Source organism: Emys orbicularis, chromosome 16, assembly GCF_028017835.1.
Source record: "Emys orbicularis isolate rEmyOrb1 chromosome 16, rEmyOrb1.hap1, whole genome shotgun sequence".
In the NCBI taxonomy this organism is placed as follows: domain Eukaryota; kingdom Metazoa; phylum Chordata; order Testudines; family Emydidae; genus Emys; species Emys orbicularis.
In genome coordinates this window covers 9214891-9236102 of record NC_088698.1, presented here as the reverse complement: position 1 = coordinate 9236102, position 21212 = coordinate 9214891, and the positions used below count along the sequence as shown (strand labels likewise).

General features: G+C 47.9%; 1 protein-coding gene across 1 annotated transcript in view; it reads left to right on the top strand.

Annotated features, from left to right (window-relative positions):
- KSR2 (kinase suppressor of ras 2) overlaps positions 1–21212 on the top strand; it is a 277818-nt gene that overhangs the window by 245136 nt on the left and 11470 nt on the right. Inside the window, exon 16 of the mRNA XM_065417851.1 lies at positions 10526–10659. Within this exon, the coding sequence (XP_065273923.1) occupies positions 10526–10659 (134 nt within the window). The remainder of the gene's footprint in view (positions 1–10525; positions 10660–21212) is intronic.

Genomic DNA, 21212 nt, shown 5'->3' with positions numbered 1-21212 from the left:
AGAGCTTGGCTTTTTCTTTTTAAAATAAATAAATAAACCAACCCTGGGAACCAAAATGCAAAAACTGCATTCGTGCATCGCAGAGGCTGCTCAAGACAATCTGCCTCCCTAGGCAATACCTCAGTGGGCCGCCCCCTCCAGCCTCCTAGAATAGAATCATAGAATATCAGGGGTGGAAGGGACCTCAGGAGGTCGTCTAGTCCAACCCCCTGCTCAAATCAGGACCAATCCCCAACTAAATCATCCCAGCCAGGGCTTTGTCAAGCCGGGCCTTAAAAACCTCTAAGGAAGGAGATTCCACCACCTCCCTAGGTAACTCATTCCAGTGCTTCCCCACCCTCCTAGTGAAAAAGTTTTTCCTAATATCCAACCTAGACCTCCCCCACTGCAACTTGAGACCATTACCCCTTGTTCTGTCATCTGGTACCACTAAGAACAGTCTAGATCCATCCTCTTTGGAACCCCCCTTCAGGTAGTTGAAAGCAGCTATCAAATCCCCCCTCATTCTTCTCTTCTGTACACTAAATAATCCCAGTTCCCTCAGCCTCTCCTCATAAATTAGATTTACTCAACCAGGAGGGATGATGAGTGTCTGGGGTGGGGGCATGGCAAGCCCTCTGGTTCTATGGTTATGGTAGAAGGGGTAGGGGGGCGGGAGGGACATGCTAAGTGCTAGGTTGCAGGGCCACTCACTCAGGTTTGGCCCTGCTGTTGTCATGACAGAGGGGTGGCCAGGCCAAATCTGTGTGAGCACGTTGTGATCTGGCACACCAAGTTGCAGTGCCGCTCAGGTTTGGCCCAGCTGCCCTTGCTGCCCCAGGGAGCTGCCTAGTTTGCCTATAACTACAGCAGCCTCTGGTGCAATGTGGAAGTTGCACAGTTAAAATCACAAAGTCAGGAAATGCTAAGGTTGTTTCCTCTCACTGTGCTGCCTGGGCGGCTTTGCACGTGTGTGGTATCTATACCCCTATTTGCCTTGTAGAACTTATACCTGTTGAAACACTCAAATGCACGTCATAGAGCAACATCTAGACTCTGCAGTGTAGCCCAAGTCATGATAGGATCTTCACTTTTCTCTTCCTGGTTCTGTATTTTCACTTGTGTCCTCTTAACGTTTGAATACCTAGTTTGGGTTTATTTAGGCCCAGATTCAGCAAAGCATTTAAGCATATTCTGATCTTGAAGCACCTTCTTAAGTCTTATTGAAGTCAATGGGATTTAAGCAAGTGCTTACAGTTAAGCACTTTTGTTTTCTAGAAGCTGGGAATGGGCAACAGGGGATGGATCACTTGATGATTCCCTGTTCTGTTCATTCCCTCTGAAGCACCTGGCATTGGCCACTGTTGGGGGGACATGCCTGTGGACCGTCAACGTCAGCAAAATGTCTCACGGCTTGCAATCAGATCACCTTGATGGGCTGCATGCGGCCCACAAGTTGCCCACCACTGATCCAGACTAATGAGTAGCTGTGTCACCCCTGCCCTCTAACCTGGGGTGCCCTTTACAATGCCTTGCTCCTGTAGTCTCCAGTCTGGACTGCTCACAAACAGCATTCTGCGTGCAAATCACTCCTAGCTATGTCTGGGTGGTGCTGCAGCCAACCACCCCTTGGCTCTTACCAGCCTGGGTTAAACTGCAGGGTGACCTCAACACACTCCCAGCCTTACATTTCTGGGGGGGAAATCTATTTCCTGTAGTGCCCAGCCCACTCCTGGACAACAAATGTTTATATAAAGTCCATCATTTCATCAATAGAAATGATGCGCACACATCTTGTTACCCCAAATGGAGTTTCCCAGAAACTTCAGTTTAAACGCACCGGATTAGATAAAACAAGTTTATTAACCACAAAGAGAGATTTTCAGTGAGCACAAGTAGTGAGGCATAAAAGTCAGAAATGGTTACAAGAAAAATAAAGATAAAACACACCTGGTGTCTAACTTAACAAACTATTTTAAATTCAAAGCAAAGTTTTCTCACCACATGCTTTCAGCAGTCTTACTGACTGAACTTCATAGGTCAGGACCCCTTCTCCAGTTCAATGGCTGCTTCCTTTGTCCCTTCTGGTGCAATGAATCAATGGGCAGAGACGGAGAAAGGAGGGTCTCTTGCGGTGTTTGTCCCTCCTTTTTACAGTGTCAGTCCCCCTTTTTGAAAACATTTCCAGCTGAGCTTCAGGGGACTGAGTCTATAGGGAAGGATGTTCCCTGCTGCTTTTCCCTCACCTGTTTGAGCAGCCTTTTGTTTCCCTTCCTGCTCAATGACTCTGTTTATTGCTTAAACTCAGTTTGGAACATGTGTTAAGAACACCATACAGCAGAATCTTATAACTTCACATAGTGTTGCCACACACATTTTATTAGGACAATAATGATCAGCAAATTATGAGTTTTCAAATGGTACATCCCAAAGGCATACTTTGTTCAAAGATTATTACAATAGTGTGTAGGGTGTGGACACAGGGGTACATTCTGTCACAGTGCCCTAAACACCCAGGCCCGATTTTCAGAGGCCAACCATCCACAGCTTCCATTGCAAGTGAGGGGCCTCCCCTGTCCTTAACTTATAGCTGCCTTTGTGCATGTGTCCTTAGCGTACAGGCCAAACTGTGTAGTGGTCACCCACTGCAGGGGGGACACCATGCTGTATCACCAAACCTTTCAAGCTTGGCATGTTGTTCAGTGCAGCCTTTGCTGCACCTCTGCATTGCACTGTGGCTTTCCTCTCCAAGCCAGCCTAGAAAAGGCTCAGCGTAGCCTGGACCGAGGGAGGAGAGGTGGCTCGGAGTAAGACCAGACCAGGATCCCTGACTATACTGTATCAGTCACAGTAATTGAACGATTCTATCCTTTTAGTCGCCTTACTTGATTGAAGATCCTTTAAGCTTATTGGATTATTGGGTGCAAGGGTTCCTGTTGTAATGTGATCCTAGCTAACCTCGGGTTAATTCGTTTAGAAAGCTGAGCCAGCAGGGGGAGCTGACTTTTCACATACACAGGAAGCCTGAGACAATTAATGTAGTACTTAGCAAAGGATGCGCTTATCATTATCGATGCAAAGGCTGGAGGGAGCGGGGCTGTTGGAATCTGGTGTGGGACCTGGGCTGACAGATGTAGGGGAGAGGTAGAGAATTTGGGCTGGGTGGCAAAGATGCTGTTTGCTAGTCCAGGGCTTGTTCCAACTTTAAGAAATATCCTAGGCAATACGTTGGATAAATTCCTTCCTCCTAAACTGCAGCCACTGTCTGAGCCAAAGCAAACAAATCACAAAGAGCCAAGTCCTCCCCTCAGATTGAGTGTGCGTCTGAGAGGGGAGTTTGGCCCCCCAGTGCAGGTTCCTGTCCTTGGGTTTGGGAAGTCTCTGAAATAACACGTCCCCTGTGTGTAAAACGATAATGCTCCGGCCAAACAGGGGTCCTCTGAAGTTTTACATACGCAGCATCAGTGCTTTTCCTACAGGAAACTTTTAGCCAAAACCAAGGCTATAAATAACGCTTTGCAAAGCCACCTCTTCCTTTCATTGAGAACTGCTGCCTCTTTCATAAACACAGGGGTGGCACAAAGGAACAGGGAGAGAATGACCCTTGCACAGGCACACCCAGTGAGTAAGCACTGACTTACCATAGGATGTCTGCTGTTGTCAACACACCATAAAATCACTGCTGTGCACCCCAGGCCAGCTGTGACCAAGCCCAATTTCAAATCTTTCACCCAAACATCACCCTTTTTTGGGTACGGAACAAAACCCTGAGTCTGGGTTCTAGGCATCAGCCACCCAGGCAAGGGATGGAAGAACACCTAGTGTGAGTCTGGATTTTGCTGACTTCAGTCCAAGTTTGGCTGAAAATATCCCTGGGGGATTTGGTCTATAATGAACAGTCATCGGTGGTGATGGCTTGCTTAAGGTAACTAACTTCTACTGCAGGGGTAGGCAACCTATGGCACATGTGCCAAAGGCAGCACGCGAGCTGATTTTCAGTGGCACTCACACTGCCCGGATCCTGGCCACTGGTCTGGGGAGCTCTGCAATGTAATTTAATTTTAAATGAAGCTTCTTAAACATTTTAAAAACCTTATTTAGTTTACATACAACAATAGTGTAGTTATATATTATAGACTTATAGAAAGAGACCTTCTACAAACGTTAAAATGTACTGGCACGCGAAACCTTAAATCACAGTGAATAAATGAAGACTCTGCACACCACTTCTGAAAGGTTGCCGACCCCTGTTCTACTGTATGGGCCATTTGGAAGCTGATTGTCACTATAACATAAGTGTGTGAGTGTGCGTGAGCTTGCATGCGTGCAGCACCTAGCACAGTGATCTTGGTTGGGAGCCACTCAGTGCTACTGCAACAAAAACAAATTAATTTCTTTTCTTGCCCTTAGTTTTTTGGCAAGGTGATAGTAACGATCATTCAAAAACCAGCTGGCATAGAATGTTACTACATGCATTAGGGTGTGCAGGCCCCTCTTTGGGCCTGTAATTCCAATAATAATCACCACGTTCAGCACTTCCTTGGTGTCTTTCATCAGAGGCTCTTGGAGCACTTAGCAGTTGTTGGTGAAGTAAGCCTGTGTGGGTTAGGAGAGTGTCTGTTCTACAGATGGGGAAACTGAGGTATAGAAAGCAGATGTGACTTGTCCAAGGTCCAATAACAAGACACAGGTAGAAACCGGGATAGAACCCAAGTGTCCTGACTATGTCCTCTGCTCTAAACAGTAGACCACAAAAGAGCTCATGCCCTGGTAGGAACCTGTTGTATACCTGGTGTGAGGTGGCAGAGGAGGGACTGTTTAATGGAGAAGCAACTGGCTTCTCCTTCCTTAATCCTGTTTATGGATTCTTAAAGTATCAGGTCTCTTTATGACTGGGCATTTCCCATGGCACTAGCCATCTCATGCCACCTGGGCTCTGTGGCTTGGTCTACACATAAAAGTTGTATTGACATAGCTACACTGGTGAGGGGTGTGAAAACGCCACGGTCCTGATTGACATAGCTACCATCCTCAGGAAGAACAGGAGTACTTGTGGCACCTTAGAGACTAACACATTTATTTGAGCATAAGCTTTCGTGGGCTACAGCCCACTTCTTCGGGTGCATAGAATGGAACATATATTGAGGAGATATATACACATACAGAGAGCATGAAAAGGCGGGAGTTGTCTTACCAACTCTGAGAAACCAATTAAGACTCCCACCTTTTCATGCTCTCTGTATGTGTATATATCTCCCCAATATATGTTCCATTCTATGCACCCGAAGAAGTGGGCTGTAGCCCACGAAAGCTTATGCTCAAATAAATGTGTTAGTCTCTAAGGTGCCACAAGTACTCCTGTTCTTTTTGCGGATACAGACTAACACGACTGCTACTCTGCATCCTCAGGAAGGTGGTGCTCCTACACAGACAGAAAAACTCCTGAGAACGTAACAAGAGCAGCCATACTGCCTCAGACCAATGGTCCACTGAGCCCAGTACCTGAGCTTCAGGAGAAGTGCACAGAACAGGGCAGCTGGAGTGATCCACCCCCTCTTCCACTCCTGGATTCTGGCAGTCAGAGGTTTGCATTGCCCTGACCATGGTGTTGCGTCTCTGACCATCTTGGCTAATAGCTATTGGTGGATTTAACCTCTATGAATTTATTTAGTTATTTTTTTTTAACCCAGTTGTCCTTTCAGCCATTACACCTTCCCACGGCAATGAGTTCCACAGGTTTTTTTGTGTGTTGTGTGAAAAAAGTGCTTCCTCTTGTTTGTATTAATCCTGCCGCCTATGAATTTCATCGGGTGACTGCTGGTGTTTGTATTGTGGGAAATTGTGTTCTGTCAGTGTGGGCCGAGTCTACACTCGGGGGCTATGCCAGCATGGATATTCCGACATAGCCCTATGCCAGCACAAGCTCCTTAGTGTAGACATTGCCTGAGAGCGGGCTTCAGAGTGTGGGTTCTTCCAAACATGACATTTGTAACATAACCTAGCGTCACGGCCCAGATGTCTTCCTAGCAGAACTCTGTCATTGGCTGCCTTTGACCAGCTCGAACAGGCTTGCTGCAGGGAAGTTCTGATCTCCCTTCCTCCCCTTCTTTACATCACTGGTGCTAATTATAATTTTCCACGACATAGGTCTCAATAGGAGACAAAGCTAAACCAAGCCTTTACATGCCTCCTACGCTGCTATGATCTCTAGACTATTAGAAATTATTTCTAGACTAATCTTGGGGTGAAGGTAGAAAACATGAATTAATGATTCAGAGAGGGATGATGGTGGTGGAGATGGAAAGCTTTGAATTACCTTCCAGCTCCCCAAATCGAAAAGAAAATGAATACAAAATTCCTCATCCTCAGCAGAGGATTGCAAGAAAGTGAACGCTATTTGTTATGCTGTTGTTTTTTTCTGCATAATGAATTAATCAGGATGATGAAATTGGAACCAGCTTAGCAAATAGGCATAAAATGATAACAGAATGGCTCTCTTCTTTGGCAGCATCCAGCCAAGGATCTCAATACACTTTGTAAACATTAATTGAGTCTCACAGCACCCCTGCGAATTCCTGGCTTATCCTAGTCATCCCCATTTTACAGATGGGGAAACCGAGGCAGAGAGACTCCAAGTGACAAGCCTAAGGTCAGACAGCCAGCCCCATGCAGCACAGGGAATAGTCATTCCCTTGCATGCCTGGATGTCTTGTGATTATCTAAGGCAGAATGGCTCCTGGAGCTTCTCCTGGGGCAAGGCAGTTCCACACTGGGAGAAAGGATAGACAGCATACAGTAAGATGTTTATACACGAATGCGAGAAGCCTAGGTAACAAAATGGAGGAATTGGAGCTCCTGGTCCAAGAAATGAAACCTGATATCGTAGGAATAACCGAAACGTGGTGGAACGGTAGTCATGACTGGAGTACAGGTATGGAAGGGTATGTGCTGTTTAGGAATGACCGGAAAAAAGGTAAAGGTGGGGGTGTGGCATTGTATGTCAATAATGAGCTAAAATGTAAAGAAATAATAAGTGATGGAAGGGATAAGACGGAGTCTGTATGGGCAATAATTACACTGGGTAAAAGAACTACTAGAGCCTCCCCTGAGATAGTGCTTGGGGTGTGCTATAGACCGCCAGGATCTAGCCTGGATGCAGACAGAGAACTATTTAATGTTTTTAAGGAAGTAAAAACTAATAAGAGCTGTGTAATCATGGGGGACTTTAACTTCCCAGATATAGATTGGGGAACAAATGCTAGTAACAATAATAGGGCTCAGATGTTCCTAGACGTGCTAGCAGATGAATTCCTTCATCAAATAGTAGCTGAACCGACGAGGGGGGATGCCATTTTAGATTTGGTGCTGGTGAGTAGTGAGGACCTCGTTGAGGAAATGGTTGTAGGGGACAACCTTGGCTCGAGTGACCATGAGCTAATTCGGTTTAAACTAAATGGAAGGATTAACAGAAATAAAACTGACTAAGGTTTACGATTTCAAAAAGGCCAACTTTAATAAAGTAAGGCAACTACTTAGGGAAGTGGATTGGGCTAACATACTTAGGGATCTAAAGGCAGATGACGCCTGGGATTATTTCAAGCTGAAGTTGCACGAGCTGTCCGAGGCCTGTATCCCGAGAAAGGGAAAACGGTTAGTAGGCAGGAGAATTAGACCTAGCTGGATGAGCGGGCGTCTCAAAGGGGCGATTAAGAAAAAACAGAAAGCGTACAAAGAATGGAAGAGGGGAGGGATCAGCAAGGAAACCTACCTTATTGAGGTCAGAGCATGTAGGGATGCAGTGTGAGAGGCCAAAAGCCGTGTAGAGTTGGACCTCGCAAGGGGAATTAAATCCAATAGTAAGAGGTTTTATAGCCATATAAATAGGAAGAAAACAAAGAAAGAGGAAGTGGGACCGCTGAAGAATGTAGATGGAGTGGAGATTAAGGATAATCTAGGCATGGCACAATATCTAAATGAATATTTTGCATCGGTCTTTAATAAGGCTAATGAAGGGCTTAGGAATAGAGGGAGCAGGACAGAGGGGAATAAAGGAGGGGCGATTGACATTACAGTATCAGAGGTGGAAGCCAAACTTGACCAGCTAAATGGGACTAAATCGGGCGGACCGGATGATCTTCATCCTAGAATATTGAAGGAACTGGCGCGAGAAATTGCAAGCCCCTTAGCGATAATTTTTAATGAATCTGTAAACTCGGGGGTGGTACCGTTGGACTGGAAAATAGCTAATGTGGTTCCTATTTTCAAGAAGGGGAAAAAAAGTGACCCGGGTAACTACAGGCCTGTTAGTTTAACTTCTGTAGTATGCAAGGTCTTGGAAAAAATTTTGAAGGAAAAAGTAGTTAAGGACCTTGAGGTGAATGGCAATTGGGACAAATTACAACATGGGTTTACGAAAGGCAGATCGTGCCAAACCAACCTGATCTCCTTCTTTGAGAAAGTAACAGACCTTCTAGATAAAGGAAATGCGGTGGATCTAATATACCTCGATTTTAGTAAAGCGTTTGATACTGTGCCGCATGAGGAATTATTGGTTAAATTAGAAAAGATGGGGATCGATATGAAAATCCAGAGGTGGATAAAGAACTGGTTAAAGGGGAGACTGCAGCGGGTAGTACTGAAAGGTGAACTGTCAGGTTGGAGGGAGGTCACCAGTGGGGTTCCTCAAGGTTCGGTTTTGGGTCCGATTTTATTTAATCTATTCATTACTGACCTCGGAACCGAATGTAGGAGTGGGCTGATAAAGTTTGCGGATGACACAAAGTTGGGAGGTATTGCCAATTCGGAGAAGGATCGGGATATTCTGCAGGGAGACTTGGATGACCTTGTAAATTGGAGTAATAATAATAGGATGAGATTTAATAGTGAGAAGTGTAAGGTGATGCATTTAGGGATGACTAACAAGAATTTTAGTTATAAGCTGGGGACGCATCGGTTGGAAGTGACGGAGGAGGAGAAGGACCTCGGAGTCCTGGTTGATCGCAGGATGACTGAGTCGGCAATGTGACGTGGCTGTGAAAAAAGCTAATGCGATCTTGGGATGCGTTAGGCGAGGTATTTCTAGTAGGGACAAGGAGGTGCTGCTTCCATTATACAAGGCGCTGGTGAGACCTCATTTGGAGTACTGTGTGCAGTTCTGGTCTCCTATGTTTAAAAAGGATGAACTCAAACTGGAACGGGTACAGAGAAGGGCCACTAGGATGATCCGAGGAATGGAAAACCTTTCCTATGAAAGGAGACTCGAGGAGCTCGGTTTGTTTAGCCTAACCAAAAGAAGGCTGAGGGGGGATATGATTGCTCTCTTTAAATATATCAAAGGGATAAATACCAAGGAGGGAGAGGAATTATTTCAGCTCAGTACTAATGTGGACACGAGAACAAATGGATATAAACTGGCCGTGGGGAAGTTTAGGCTTGAAATTAGACGAAGGTTTCTAACCGTCAGAGGGGTGAAATTTTGGAACAGCCTTCCAAGGGAAACGGTGGGGGCGAAAGACCTCTCTGGCTTCAAGATTAGGCTAGATAAGTTTATGGAGGGAATGGTTTGATGGGATAACGTGATTTTAGTCAATTAGGCATTAACGTGCCATCGCGGGTAAAATGAGGGTCCGGCTGTAGAATCTTGCCTGTATGCTCGGGGTTCTACTGATCGCCATATTTGGGGTCGGGAAGGAATTTTCCTCCAGGGTAGATTGGCAGAGGCCCTGGAGGTTTTTCGCCTTCCTCCGCAGCATAGGGCAGGGGTCACAGGCTGGAGGATTCTCTGCGACTTAATTTAAAGACTACAAGGGAAAGTGGGTGGGTCAGCTTTTGTGGCCTGCATCATGCGGGAGGTCAGACTAGATGACCATATTGGTCCCTTCTGACCTTAAAGTCTATGAGTCTACATAGGCAATGGCCAGTGGTCATGACTGAGCAGGTAGTAACTAGTGAAGCTGCCCCTCTGCATGGCTGCACATGGGCCTGGCTGCAGGCTCACTGGTGCAGCAGCCCTGTGCAGGAAGAACAGTTTCATTCCCTGTGTCCCCTAGGGCAGAGCTCTACTGGGGGTTCACGCCCCCGCTGATTAGAGCTTTAGGGTGCAGGAGTGGGCTGTGGAGGGCTGAGTGGATCCGGGCCACCTGAAATCTTAGTTGCACCCTGCTCATGCTTGCACTAGAGCATCACGGCCCTACGCACCCTGCTGTGCGCCGCCCAAGGGCCGTGTGCAGGGCAGGAGCCAAGGATGTCATGTGGTTTTCTCTCACAGCTGAAATTCTGTTTTGCAAGCAGAGGGGTGATACAAATAATGTGTGTGCTCCCACCCCTCCTGGACCCCTCGCTTGGAAACGCTCCGCTGCCTGGAAGTGAAGGAGCACTCACATCTGAAATCCCTTCCCCTCTCCTTGCGTTCGGTCCGTACAGAGATGGTACTGAAAGCCATCTGGAACCATGCCGCATGCTGGCACGAGCTGGTGTCTCCTCGGGGATTATGCTATTCCAGTTGTTTGTGTCTCCCTTCCAGTTCCTTCTCTCTCCTTTGTTGCAGGGAATGGGGTACCTGCACGCGAAGGGGATCCTTCACAAAGACCTCAAGTCTAAAAACATTTTCTATGACAACGGGAAGGTGGTGATCACGGACTTCGGGCTCTTCAGAATATCGGGAGTTCTGCAAGCAGGCAGGTAGGCTGCAGCTGACGCCTGTGGGGTGCTGGAAATGCTCCTGTGGGTGTTAGTCCTCCACACCATCGTTTGTCTCTAGCATCTTCCAGCCTGTCTTCTGTGCCAAAAAGTAACCTTCCTTTCTCTGCTAATGACGTCCTCCTCTCGTGGCCCACCCCCGACCATCCCTTATGGGATAGGTCCAAGGAGGGGTCATGGACCCACGCAGGAATCAGCCATGGAGAAATGGGTTTGTGGCTCTGTAGACTTGCTTTGGCCTGGGGGAGCCGTGGGGCTGGCTCAGAGAATTCCCCTCCTCTTCCTTGTGTCCCCTTTCCCCCTGCAGGGACACGGTTTGGTTTCTGGGAACCAGAGTGGAGGGTGTTGCCAGCTTACCAAGAATGGCCTTTTGAGTCAGTGCCTCCAGCCTGTTACCAAGGGAGTGGTGGAGGGAAGGGCAAGGCAAGCCACTCCCTGGATGGGATGATGCGGTGGCAGCTTAAAACTCCCAGTCACCCTACAGAGGGGATGATTTTGACCCAGAATTTTTCCTGGGGCAGAAGCCATTGTGACTCGCTCTGACCTGCTTTTTCTTTCGGTAGTGATGTGCCAACGGGAGGAAAGGGCTTCTTCATCCCCGAGTCTAGGCCGAGCTGGCCGTTGCTGTCGCATTGGGATAGTTAGCAAACTCTTGCTTTCATGAGCGCCGCGTGACGGCTTTGTAGTTAAACCCCAAAGCAGGTGGGCGCTCACTCAGAATTCAAGTCTAGATACCAACTCAGATCGCAGCCCAGAGCTCCTAGGTCCGTGGACTGAACGTGGGCCCTGTTTTGAGCAAACGGTCCAGTTTACAGTTTCAGTTCGGAACTGTGTGAAATGGGCTTCCCTGTGATCTTGGTGCTGTGCCGGAGGGCATTTCGTAGGGATATCGTGTCACCTATTGATGTGATGATAATACTTAGCATCTTTAAAGCCTGTTAATCAACCAATCCTCACAACTAGAACTGGGGGACATTCTTTGGACAAATAATTTAGTTGCTGAGAAATGCAGTTTTGGGTCAAATTTGCTGAATAATTTTTGCCGGGCCTAGATTCACAAGGGAATTTGGCTTGTCACCATTCACAAGACAGGAGGTGGTGGTGCCCCCCACCCCTGCCCCTTATAACTTGAGCCATGCGACACTCACTTGGAAGGTGGACACCTGGGTTCAGGTCCCTGCTCTCCCGAGTGAGTGTCCCACACACTGAGCTGAAGGTTATTCGGGTGCCAATGCCGCCGCCTCCTTTGCTTTCATGAAAAAGGTTAAAAATGCTAAAGGTTTTTGTTCAACACTACATTTTTCCAAATTTTTGATTCAACAAAAAATCCCCCCAAATCTCATTTTCACCCCAAAAGAACCTTCATTTAAAAAAAAAAAAAAACTGCCAGTGAACCAAAAATCAATGATTTGCACAGCCCCCTTGTTGGGGAAGTCGTATCCTCCCCATTTCACATGTGGGCTATTGAGGCAGAGAAGCTATGACTTGTCCATGGCCGTACAATGAGTCAGGGGCGGGAGCTGGGATTGGGGAACATCCTCAGCTCAGTTCCACTAGCCCGCGGTCAGTATCCTGCCTCACCCAGCCAAGAATCCATGTGCTGCAGCGATTTTACCTGTTCTGTCCCACTACGGTTCCTATACGGAATCAAGTGATCAGACTCCTCCCTGGTGTTCCTGTCTTAGCCAGAGCCTTGGGAAATGCGGCGCTAATTCTGGAGCAGGAATATTTTTGCATGCTGTCTGATGCTGCACTGGGGACATTTCTGTCTGGATCAGCCACGTCCTAGAACTGAGGCTGTGCGTCTCTGGGTTTGGAATGATTTCAGGCTGCCTCCAGGAGAAGGGTTTAGTCTCCTTGCTCTGGCAGTTGGATTGCTTTGCTGGTTTTGAGACTGGGAACCATGAGTTATAGTAGAGCAACTGGAATTTTGGGCCAGAATGTTGCGGGGGGGGGGGGGGGGGGGAATCCCTCGGTGGCTTCAGTGTTACCTTCAGAAGAGGACAACTCATGTTACAGTGGACAGGTGTTCATCCATTATAGCTCCCAGAGGTAACCGTTCTCTGCACTCTCCCCCTTAGCATTGTGTTCCCAGAGAAGTGGCTTCGGCTATTTTATTTATGCACCTGATGTGCAGCTGTTGCAGTCTGTCCCTGCAGATGATCTCTTCTCTGATGAGAAGCACCAGTCCAAACAGGACTGCAGTGCTGCTGCAGCAGCTGGTTCCCTTCGCCTAGGCCAGAAGAGCATAGAACAAAGTCACTTCCAAATTCTTCCTCCCCTGGTCTCTTGGTCCTCTATCGATGATCAGCTCTAGACCAGTCTATGCTGCCATCAGTTAAGATAAGAACAGCTGAAGGCAAACTCCACTTCAGGTGCCTCCTAATTTAGATTTAACTTGTTTTATTTTTAAAAAAATCTTCCTATATTTAAAAAAACAAACCCTCAGTATTGTAGAGATTTGTTGTGGTTAATTATTGCTTTATTGCAAAGCCACCTGTGAGATAAACGGTATATTTTAATCGTTTTTTAATTATAGTGTGTCAAAGTCAGAGGATTAAAGAAAGAGATAATGGGCCACCTATTTCTATCCCCCACCCCTCTTGCCAGTGTATCCATTGTCCAGTTAAGTGGTTAACTGTGCGATGAGCGTTTTTCTTACAACGTGCATAATTAGATCATTGCCAATTTTTAGCACAAACATTTCCCAAAGCTTTAAAAGTCCTAGGAGTACCTCTGTTTTGGCACTTTCCACACGGTATCTGCAAATGTGATACACTGGCAAATGGTGTTTCCTGTCCCACTTTAGTGGCTGGGCCACTAGAAGATAACAACTTACTACAGCTACCTGCTAATGGGCTTACTCATTAGGCTGAAGTGGTGGTGATCTATGTCCTCAGACCAAAGATTCCAAGTTCAAATCCTGCTATGATTACAAGGGGTGGTTACAGAACTGATCCTCCACACATTGGCTTGTTCTGATTGATGCTTTGTCTTATTCTTTTTAGATAGTTCCTGACCCCAATGCAGTCCATCCCTTAGACCTTCACACTAGGTGTTCTTCCATCCTTGCCTGGGAGGCTGATGCCTTAGAACACTGGGTATGTTAAAAGAGTGCCCAGAATTAGGGTGACAACCAGTGTGTACACCTCCTCCTGGGATCTGGAGGTACCGCACACAAACACAAACTAAGGATGTTTGACCCTGTTGGCGGCGACCGGACAACAGGTGAAGAAGTTAATATTGCACTGACAGATGAATCCAGGACCATTTACACAGTGTCTTTCATCCCAAAGGCTCTCAAAGCACTTCATAAGCTCGCTCTGCCTGTCAAGGCGGGGATGCAGCTAAGCAATAAGAAGGGATGGAGGGAAGTTTCAGCCAGGTCAACAGAACAAACCTGCTTTTCTGCACTGTGGGATTTTTAATGCCCATGCAGAGCAGAGACAAGGCCTTCACTTCTAAAGGCATCAGCTGAAAGACCTACACACAATATACTCAGGGCATCATCCTGGGAGAAGGAAAGGCTGAGGCAGCTCTCCCAAGATCCCAAGCGTCCTGTTTTCGTTAGGGCTGGGTGACTTCATACCAGAAGACTGGACAACAAAGCCTCCAAGGATGGGCCAGATCTTCAGAGCAGATCCTATGGAGATGAAATACTTCTTCATTCCTCTGAGGCCCTCCCACAGAAAAAGGGAGTAATATCCAAAACGGTTAGAATTCCATGCCCTTTCTGAAGGCGCAGGGTGACAAACCTATCTGCCTTCCAGGACTTACCTGGACATTTGCCCTCAAGATGTGGCCACTTGTACGTTCCCTGAGGTGGTACTAGAATAGCCTAACCTGCTCCCTGGGGCAAATGGGCTTGATCTCACAACCACGTCAATACTGTGCCCTGTGACTCAACGTGGGCGTATCTCAAGTGTCTGCAACGTGGCTTTGCAAACATCTGTGCCAGCGCAGCCCACCCCCACTCCCTGCGTGACTCAGGCATGCCAGAGGGCTTCGGCACCTGGCGCTTGCTGCTGTTTGAATGCCCTATTGTGTTTGCCTTTAGCGGGCTCTGCTAATGCACCTATCAACACGCATCTTCTCGTTTATTTGTTGTTGTTGTTGTTGTTTTTCTTCTGCGGAGTAAATTGCAGGTTTCATTTGCCGAGGGTGGTGTTTTGACAGAGCCGAAAGGAGCAGGGAATGCTAATGAGTTGTGGTAGGAGAGGGTCCTTCCAGTTGGTGTTCAGTGACTGCATGAAAAGAGCCTTGCCCGACTTCTCTGTTCCCCACCCCGCAGTTGTTGTTTGCATTGTGGTTGTACCGAAGGGCTCCAGGGAAGGACTGGGGGCACTCTGACCTGAGCAAACACTTGTTTAAAAGACAGTCTCTGTCCCAACGAGTTTACAGGCTAGGTTATTACAAGTGCACAGCAGGTGGACAAACCAACAGGACTGGAAATGGAGGATAAGCTCAGCTCTGTGGGGAGTGACAGTCATTTCCTATAAATTTGTACAGTGCCTGGCACAGCTGGGCCCCAACTTGGTAGGTCTCCATACACTGTCACAGTATAAATGTTAAATAAGAATAGCAGGGAGACAGTGAGCTTTGTGCTACATAGCTGCATAAGATGGCAAGGTCCCTGCCCCAGAGGGCTTTCAATATAGTTCAGGCACCAGGTCTCTCCTCGCATGCACCACTAACATGCAGCCCATAGGTTGGTTCTGAATTAATTCTCTATTCTTGAAGGTATGAAAAACATCCAATTACATAGATCTACAGTCATCAGACACTGCAGTTTTCTAAACTGGAAAGGGGTGTGATGACCTGATTTCACTTTGCATCACGGCCTCAGCCGGATTCATCCTACACGTGTGCAGCAGACTTTTCTGCCTTCCTGAGAGAATTTTTCCACTCACTGCAGTGGCCCTCAACTTTAATAACAATACAGGCCCTGCTTTGTGGGTGGCCTTGGAGGTTTGCTGTGGTCCCAGTGCAGTTGCTTGAGCTGGGAAAGGAGCAGAGACCAGATGCTACTAGTGCATTCTTTTTTTAAATTGCAATTTGGTTAGGGATTCCATTGGCAGGTCGGTATGCTCTGCCCGCCAGTTCTGGGGTGGCTTCTAACATTCCATTCCTTTCCCAACACGTTCGAGAAAACTCACTAGGAATTCTCAAGAGCAAGCAGGTTTGCACCTCTAACGTTGCAGTGTGACGGGGCATTCACTTCCTGAGCGCTTTCCCTCCCGCTCCAGGTGCCCCTTGTAGGTTGGTGACCTTTCTTGGTAGGTCTTCAGTGGCTCAGCCCTCCAGCCAAGTCACACAGTGAAATGGTGTAGTCAGGTCCAAAATAACACAAAACAAAAGTCTTCCAATCCCAGGCTCAAGCTGGACTCAGCCTCGCCTTCCTGAGCGGGCCTTCTCTCGTCAGCCTCTCCTGGACTCCTTTCAATCCAGCACTTTGCTCAGGCTTGTAAAGGAAACGTGTCCCTTTTCTCGGCACTGAGGTCACTTTGCCAGTGGCCAGTGGGAGAACCTGGGCCCACCTACTACTCCTGGTCCCAACTCAGGGACCCTATAAACAGCAGCTGCATACTGCTGCCTCCCGTTCACTGCTGCCGTTCCCCGGGCCGTTCCCCACGTAGCTCCTTTCTCTTCACCCTTCTCTCAGGGCTGAAGTTCTCAGATCCTCTTCCTCCTCGCTGAATGCCAGCGCCACCAGAATCCATCTTCTGGTTCTCGCTTGAGCTCCTGTGGCCAGCAAGGAGCATCCAACCTGGCTCCTCTGGCCCCAGCCAGGAACTGACTTGCTCAGGCCCTGCAGCTCCTTTTATTTGAGCCTGCTGGGCTCGGATTGGCTGCTTCCACGCAGCCTCTCTAGGCAGGCCTGGAAGACCCACCTTCACTGCTCCTTTCCTGGGGTGGGGTGTGATAAGTCTGTGGGGCCTCCAGCAGGGGGCCTCGAAGAACCAGGTACTGCCCGTCATATGCAGGCATCAGTATTTGCTGTATAATTTCCCTTTTACAGAGTCATAATGAACCAAATGAAGCCCCTCATCTTACAAAGGGTCCCACTAAGGAAGAAGGGTCTGCCCATACAGAGACCATTGCAGGCTGGTCACTCAAGTCTGCTGACACAACAAATTGACTTTTCAATGGATTCCATCACACGTTGGTGTATACTGGAGTGAGGTAGCTGATGACCTGGCCAAAATTGGAAGATTGGAAACTCAGGTTGGAACAACAGTGGTTGAGGATATTGATGCCCTCTCAAGGGAAATATTAGCAGAAATTAATGGTCAAAAGATGAAAGATCCTCTGATTGATACCAAAACATCTAGGAAAATAATATCCACAGTTATGAGATTGCAGATGGGTCACATTGCTGGAATGAAAATCAATAGAGGTGGGACCAAAATATATCCACTTTGCAAGACGTGTCAAGAGCAGGCTCTAATACCTGCTCAGGCTTTTAAATACAATATTGTAAGGAAAGTGAAGTTTTTTGGATTGAACACCTTGGATTGATCCCTTACAAAGGAGCCTGGATGAATTGCCGAATTCATTCTCAAACTCCATGGCCTGATCTGATGATTGCGGGACAAGACAACAACAATTACAACACCTGATGCACCGGCACAGACCATGCACAAAGTGCATGTGAAAATCACTGAGGTTTTGTCTTCACTAGGGAAAAAAAGGTGTGTTCTTTCTCACTTCCTGGTAACTGACGCAAGGTAAAACCCTAGTGAAGACAAGGCAATTTGTAGTTTTCATATGTGATACAGCAGGATGAAGTAAGGGCTATGGGGGAGCTTAGGGTTTACCTAGATGTGCTAAAATGTGTGAAAACAACAAACTGCCTGGTCTTCACAAAGATTTTACCCCATTAGCTACCACCTGTTAGCTACCTTGAGGAAAGAACGCACCTTTGTTCAGTGAAAACTCACCCTGAGTTGACAGGAGCATGAGGCATAATGCATTTGCAATCTAGGTATGTGCAAAAGTGCATATGCCTGTCTGATGAATAGGCTTAATGTGATCATTAAAATCTGCACTGGAGAGACTTACTTAAAGACTTAGCTCGAGAGAGTTTTATTTGTTTTATTTTTCTTTAAATACTTGGCTGCACTCAGTAGACCTCGTCTGTGATTAGGAATGAGGGGAGTGGATTTTGCAAAATTTGGCGAGCTCTTCTGCTCTCACTTTTAATGTAAAAGTAATAAAACCTTGTGTTTAAATCACCAGATTTTGCAAGGCTCTAAGTCAATAACACATGTTCATTTAAGTCTAGGGGGACAGCTTATTTACAAACCCAGGAACAACTTATGTCAGGAAGCCCAAAATTGCATCAAATGTACCCAGTTTCGGCTCTCGGTACAATCTCCGAGCCCAGCCCAGTTCAGTGGAAAGCTCATAAACCCTGAAACCCCAGACTCAAACGCACCTGGATCTCAGGGAAGTTTGGAGATGGATCTGTACCAGAACTTCCCAGCTGAATCCCATCCTAATAATAGGCCAAAGTGGAATCCTGGCACGCCAGAGTATCGCTGAACTGGATGGCTTGAGCCGATTGGTACTTTCAGGCAGACCTCCGCTGATTCGTGGTTTTGTGTCAAAACTGTGGGAATCTCCTGGATTCAACTGAGCTTTGTTTGGAGTTTTTGGACTGACGAGCAGAGGTGGGGACCACATGGGTGAAAACCAAAGGAATGGCTGAAACCTGGGAGTTGCTGCAATCTGAACTGCATGACCCATTTAGGAAGCCACTCCATTGTATTTGCAAGGCTTTGCTTTTCAGAGCCCTGTGTGCACGCCCTATTACTGGTGCTTGTCTCTCTCCCCCTCACCCACCATTAGAGAAGTGCTGTGAGCACAGACTTCAGTAGTGGGGGGAATCTTGGTGCCTTTTAATTGACCTTGGTGCTTAGTAGCAACTTGTAATTAAGAGCTGCACATGAGGGCCAGCAAAGAATCTCAAAGCCCGCTGGTGGGAGTTGAAAGCTTCCCTTCTGTACCAGAGCGCTCTCACCTCTGACTCCTGGAGCATGGAGGCCTCGGAGCGTTGCTGGTGCTCCTGGTTGCCAAGGCGCACTCCCCACAGCCAAGACGAAGAGGAGCTGTCAGGTTTCTAGAGTGATGGCAGAGACTTACTAAGCATTGTGAGCTGCTTGTGCTGTTGTGAACTCTTACGTCCCTTCACGCAGTGTGTCGGGAGGGTTGTGTTTCTAATTGACCTACCTCTTGGTTGTTTTTCTCATTACCTGCCTCGGAGCGTTTTGGGGGGAAACAGAGTGAAGTTTGCATCTGATTTTTGATCTTGCTCACGGCAATGTGAACTTGTTGATTTCAGTGGCATTTCTTCCATTGTCCATTGGTGTGATTGAGATCCAAATCAGACTGCGTGCTATCAACACGCACGTGCTGCCTCGGAACAATGGTACATTTTTGTGGTGAAGGGGAATTTTTAAAAACAAATGACTGGATTTGATCATGTCTCTCAAATGGATGCAGGCAGGTAATGACTGGGAAGAAATAGGAAAGGGGAAAAGCAAATCTCCCTAGGGGCATGTGTGTTTCTATGCATGCTGTGTATACACGGCCACACAAAACGGTGTTACCTTCTTAAGTAGGAAGAGGGAACATTTGCTTTGGGAGTTTATAGTTCTTGGGCCTCCCTCGTGGCCTGGCCAGTAGAGGAAGAGGACATGGTTGGGTGGAAAAAGACAAAGTAGAGTTGAGCCCAAACTGAAAAGTTTCTATCGGGATCTGAATTGTCCCCAAGTTTGGAGGGAGGGTGTTTGGTTTGGGCCCTTTACAGAGACAGGCCTGGGCTGTGACGTTCAGGGAGAAAAGTGCCCAGAGCCTGCCTCTTCTCCCCGATGACTGTAACCTAGAGATGAAGTGAGGGCAGGGAAAGGAGGAAATTTCCTTAAAACCAACTGGCCAACCATCTCGGAGGGCGACTGTACTTACAGCAAAGACCTGCCCTCGTGTAATGAGCTTTCCCGTTTCCCTTGGTTGTGCCAAACATTCTCTGCGGTTAGGCAACACACTCCAGACTTGGGAACTCTTCCCTGATGTGATGTTTTTCTGCAGCTGCCTTCAGAGCAGGCTAGCCCTTCATGTTTACTTTTGATTTAGTGTAAAGTTTTCTGGGGATTTATCAGTATTTATTACAAACATTTAAAAATGGGTGAAAATCAATAAAAAATGAAACTGAAGGGCCTCGGGTGCCTGGTACTCATGTGGGGCAGTGGGTGGGAAGGTGAGGGGTGCCCAGTATTCTTGGGGGGGGCAGTGGGGAGGAGGGGTGTGGGGTGCAGAAGGGGGCAGAGGCCAGGGTGCCCGGTACTCATGGGGAGCAATGGGGTGAGGGGTACAGTGGGTGAGGGGTGCCTGGTACTCATGGGGGGCAGTGGGCAGGGAGGTGAGGGGTGTTCATGGGGCAGTGGGGTGAGGAGCTCAGTGGGTGAGGGGTGCCTGGTACTCATGGGGGGCAGTGGGCGGAGAGGTGAGGGGTGTTCATGGGGGACAGTGGGGTGAGGAGCTCAGTGGGTGAGGGGTGCCTGGTACTTACGGGGTTCTTGATGGGGGAGGGGCTGCCCAGTATTCCTGTGGTTCAGCAGGTGGGAGGCACCCAGCAGGGAAGCGGGGCCAGTACTCCTGGGGTGCAGCGGTTGCTGTACTCCTTGGTTATGGTCTCAGTGTAGCAGCTGAGGAAGCCGCCTGCTCCCTGTGCGCCTGTCATTGCAGCAGTTGGCCAGGCTTGGCTGCTGGGCCCTGGCTTCCCACTTGTCTTGCTCCCTGACTGTGAAGCAGCCGCCACCGATCAGCAGTTCCCCTCCTCTGCACAGGTGTGCTGAGCCGTCTGGTGGAAACTCTGTGAGGGGGACCCCCCTGGAGTCTGGTCCTGGCCCCCCACTCCAGAAGGAGAGATGGCAGTTCACGAGCCGCCAGATCTCCTTCCAGAACAGGGAGCTGGGTCCAGGGAGTCGACACTCCCAAAATTAGGGTGAAAATCGGTAAAACGTGAATAATGGCTTTTTTTTATAACCCAAGAATTTTTTTGGAAAAAAATCGGTGAAAACCAAAACTGAAGGGCCTTGTATCTGGGCTGCTGACTGGCTGGGCCAGGTGTCATGCTGAGGGGGAGAATACGTCCCCTTATGGACACGGCTTGGCTGAGGAGACAGCTTTGTTGAGCAGCTCCAGTGTGGCTTGGGGAGCAGGTTCAAGTGGAGAGCAGTGCCCGTGTGACTGATACCTCCTAAGCTCCAGCCTGGCAGGTGAAAGGAGGAGGAAACCTACCTGGCATGCTGGTATCATCCATTTGCTAAAGGATCGTAATATATGTGTATTGATTAGCCAGGAGCTTGAGGAGATAAAGGGAGTGACTGGTAGATGAGGTGGGGAGCAGGATTAAAAATGTGCTGGCGAGGGCTCAGGATTAATAGTCATGTCACCAAAGAGATTGGCAAATACATTTACTGGGGCAGCTAGTTTTAATGAAGCAGGACGTGAGAAGTGGAATTAGAGTGAGG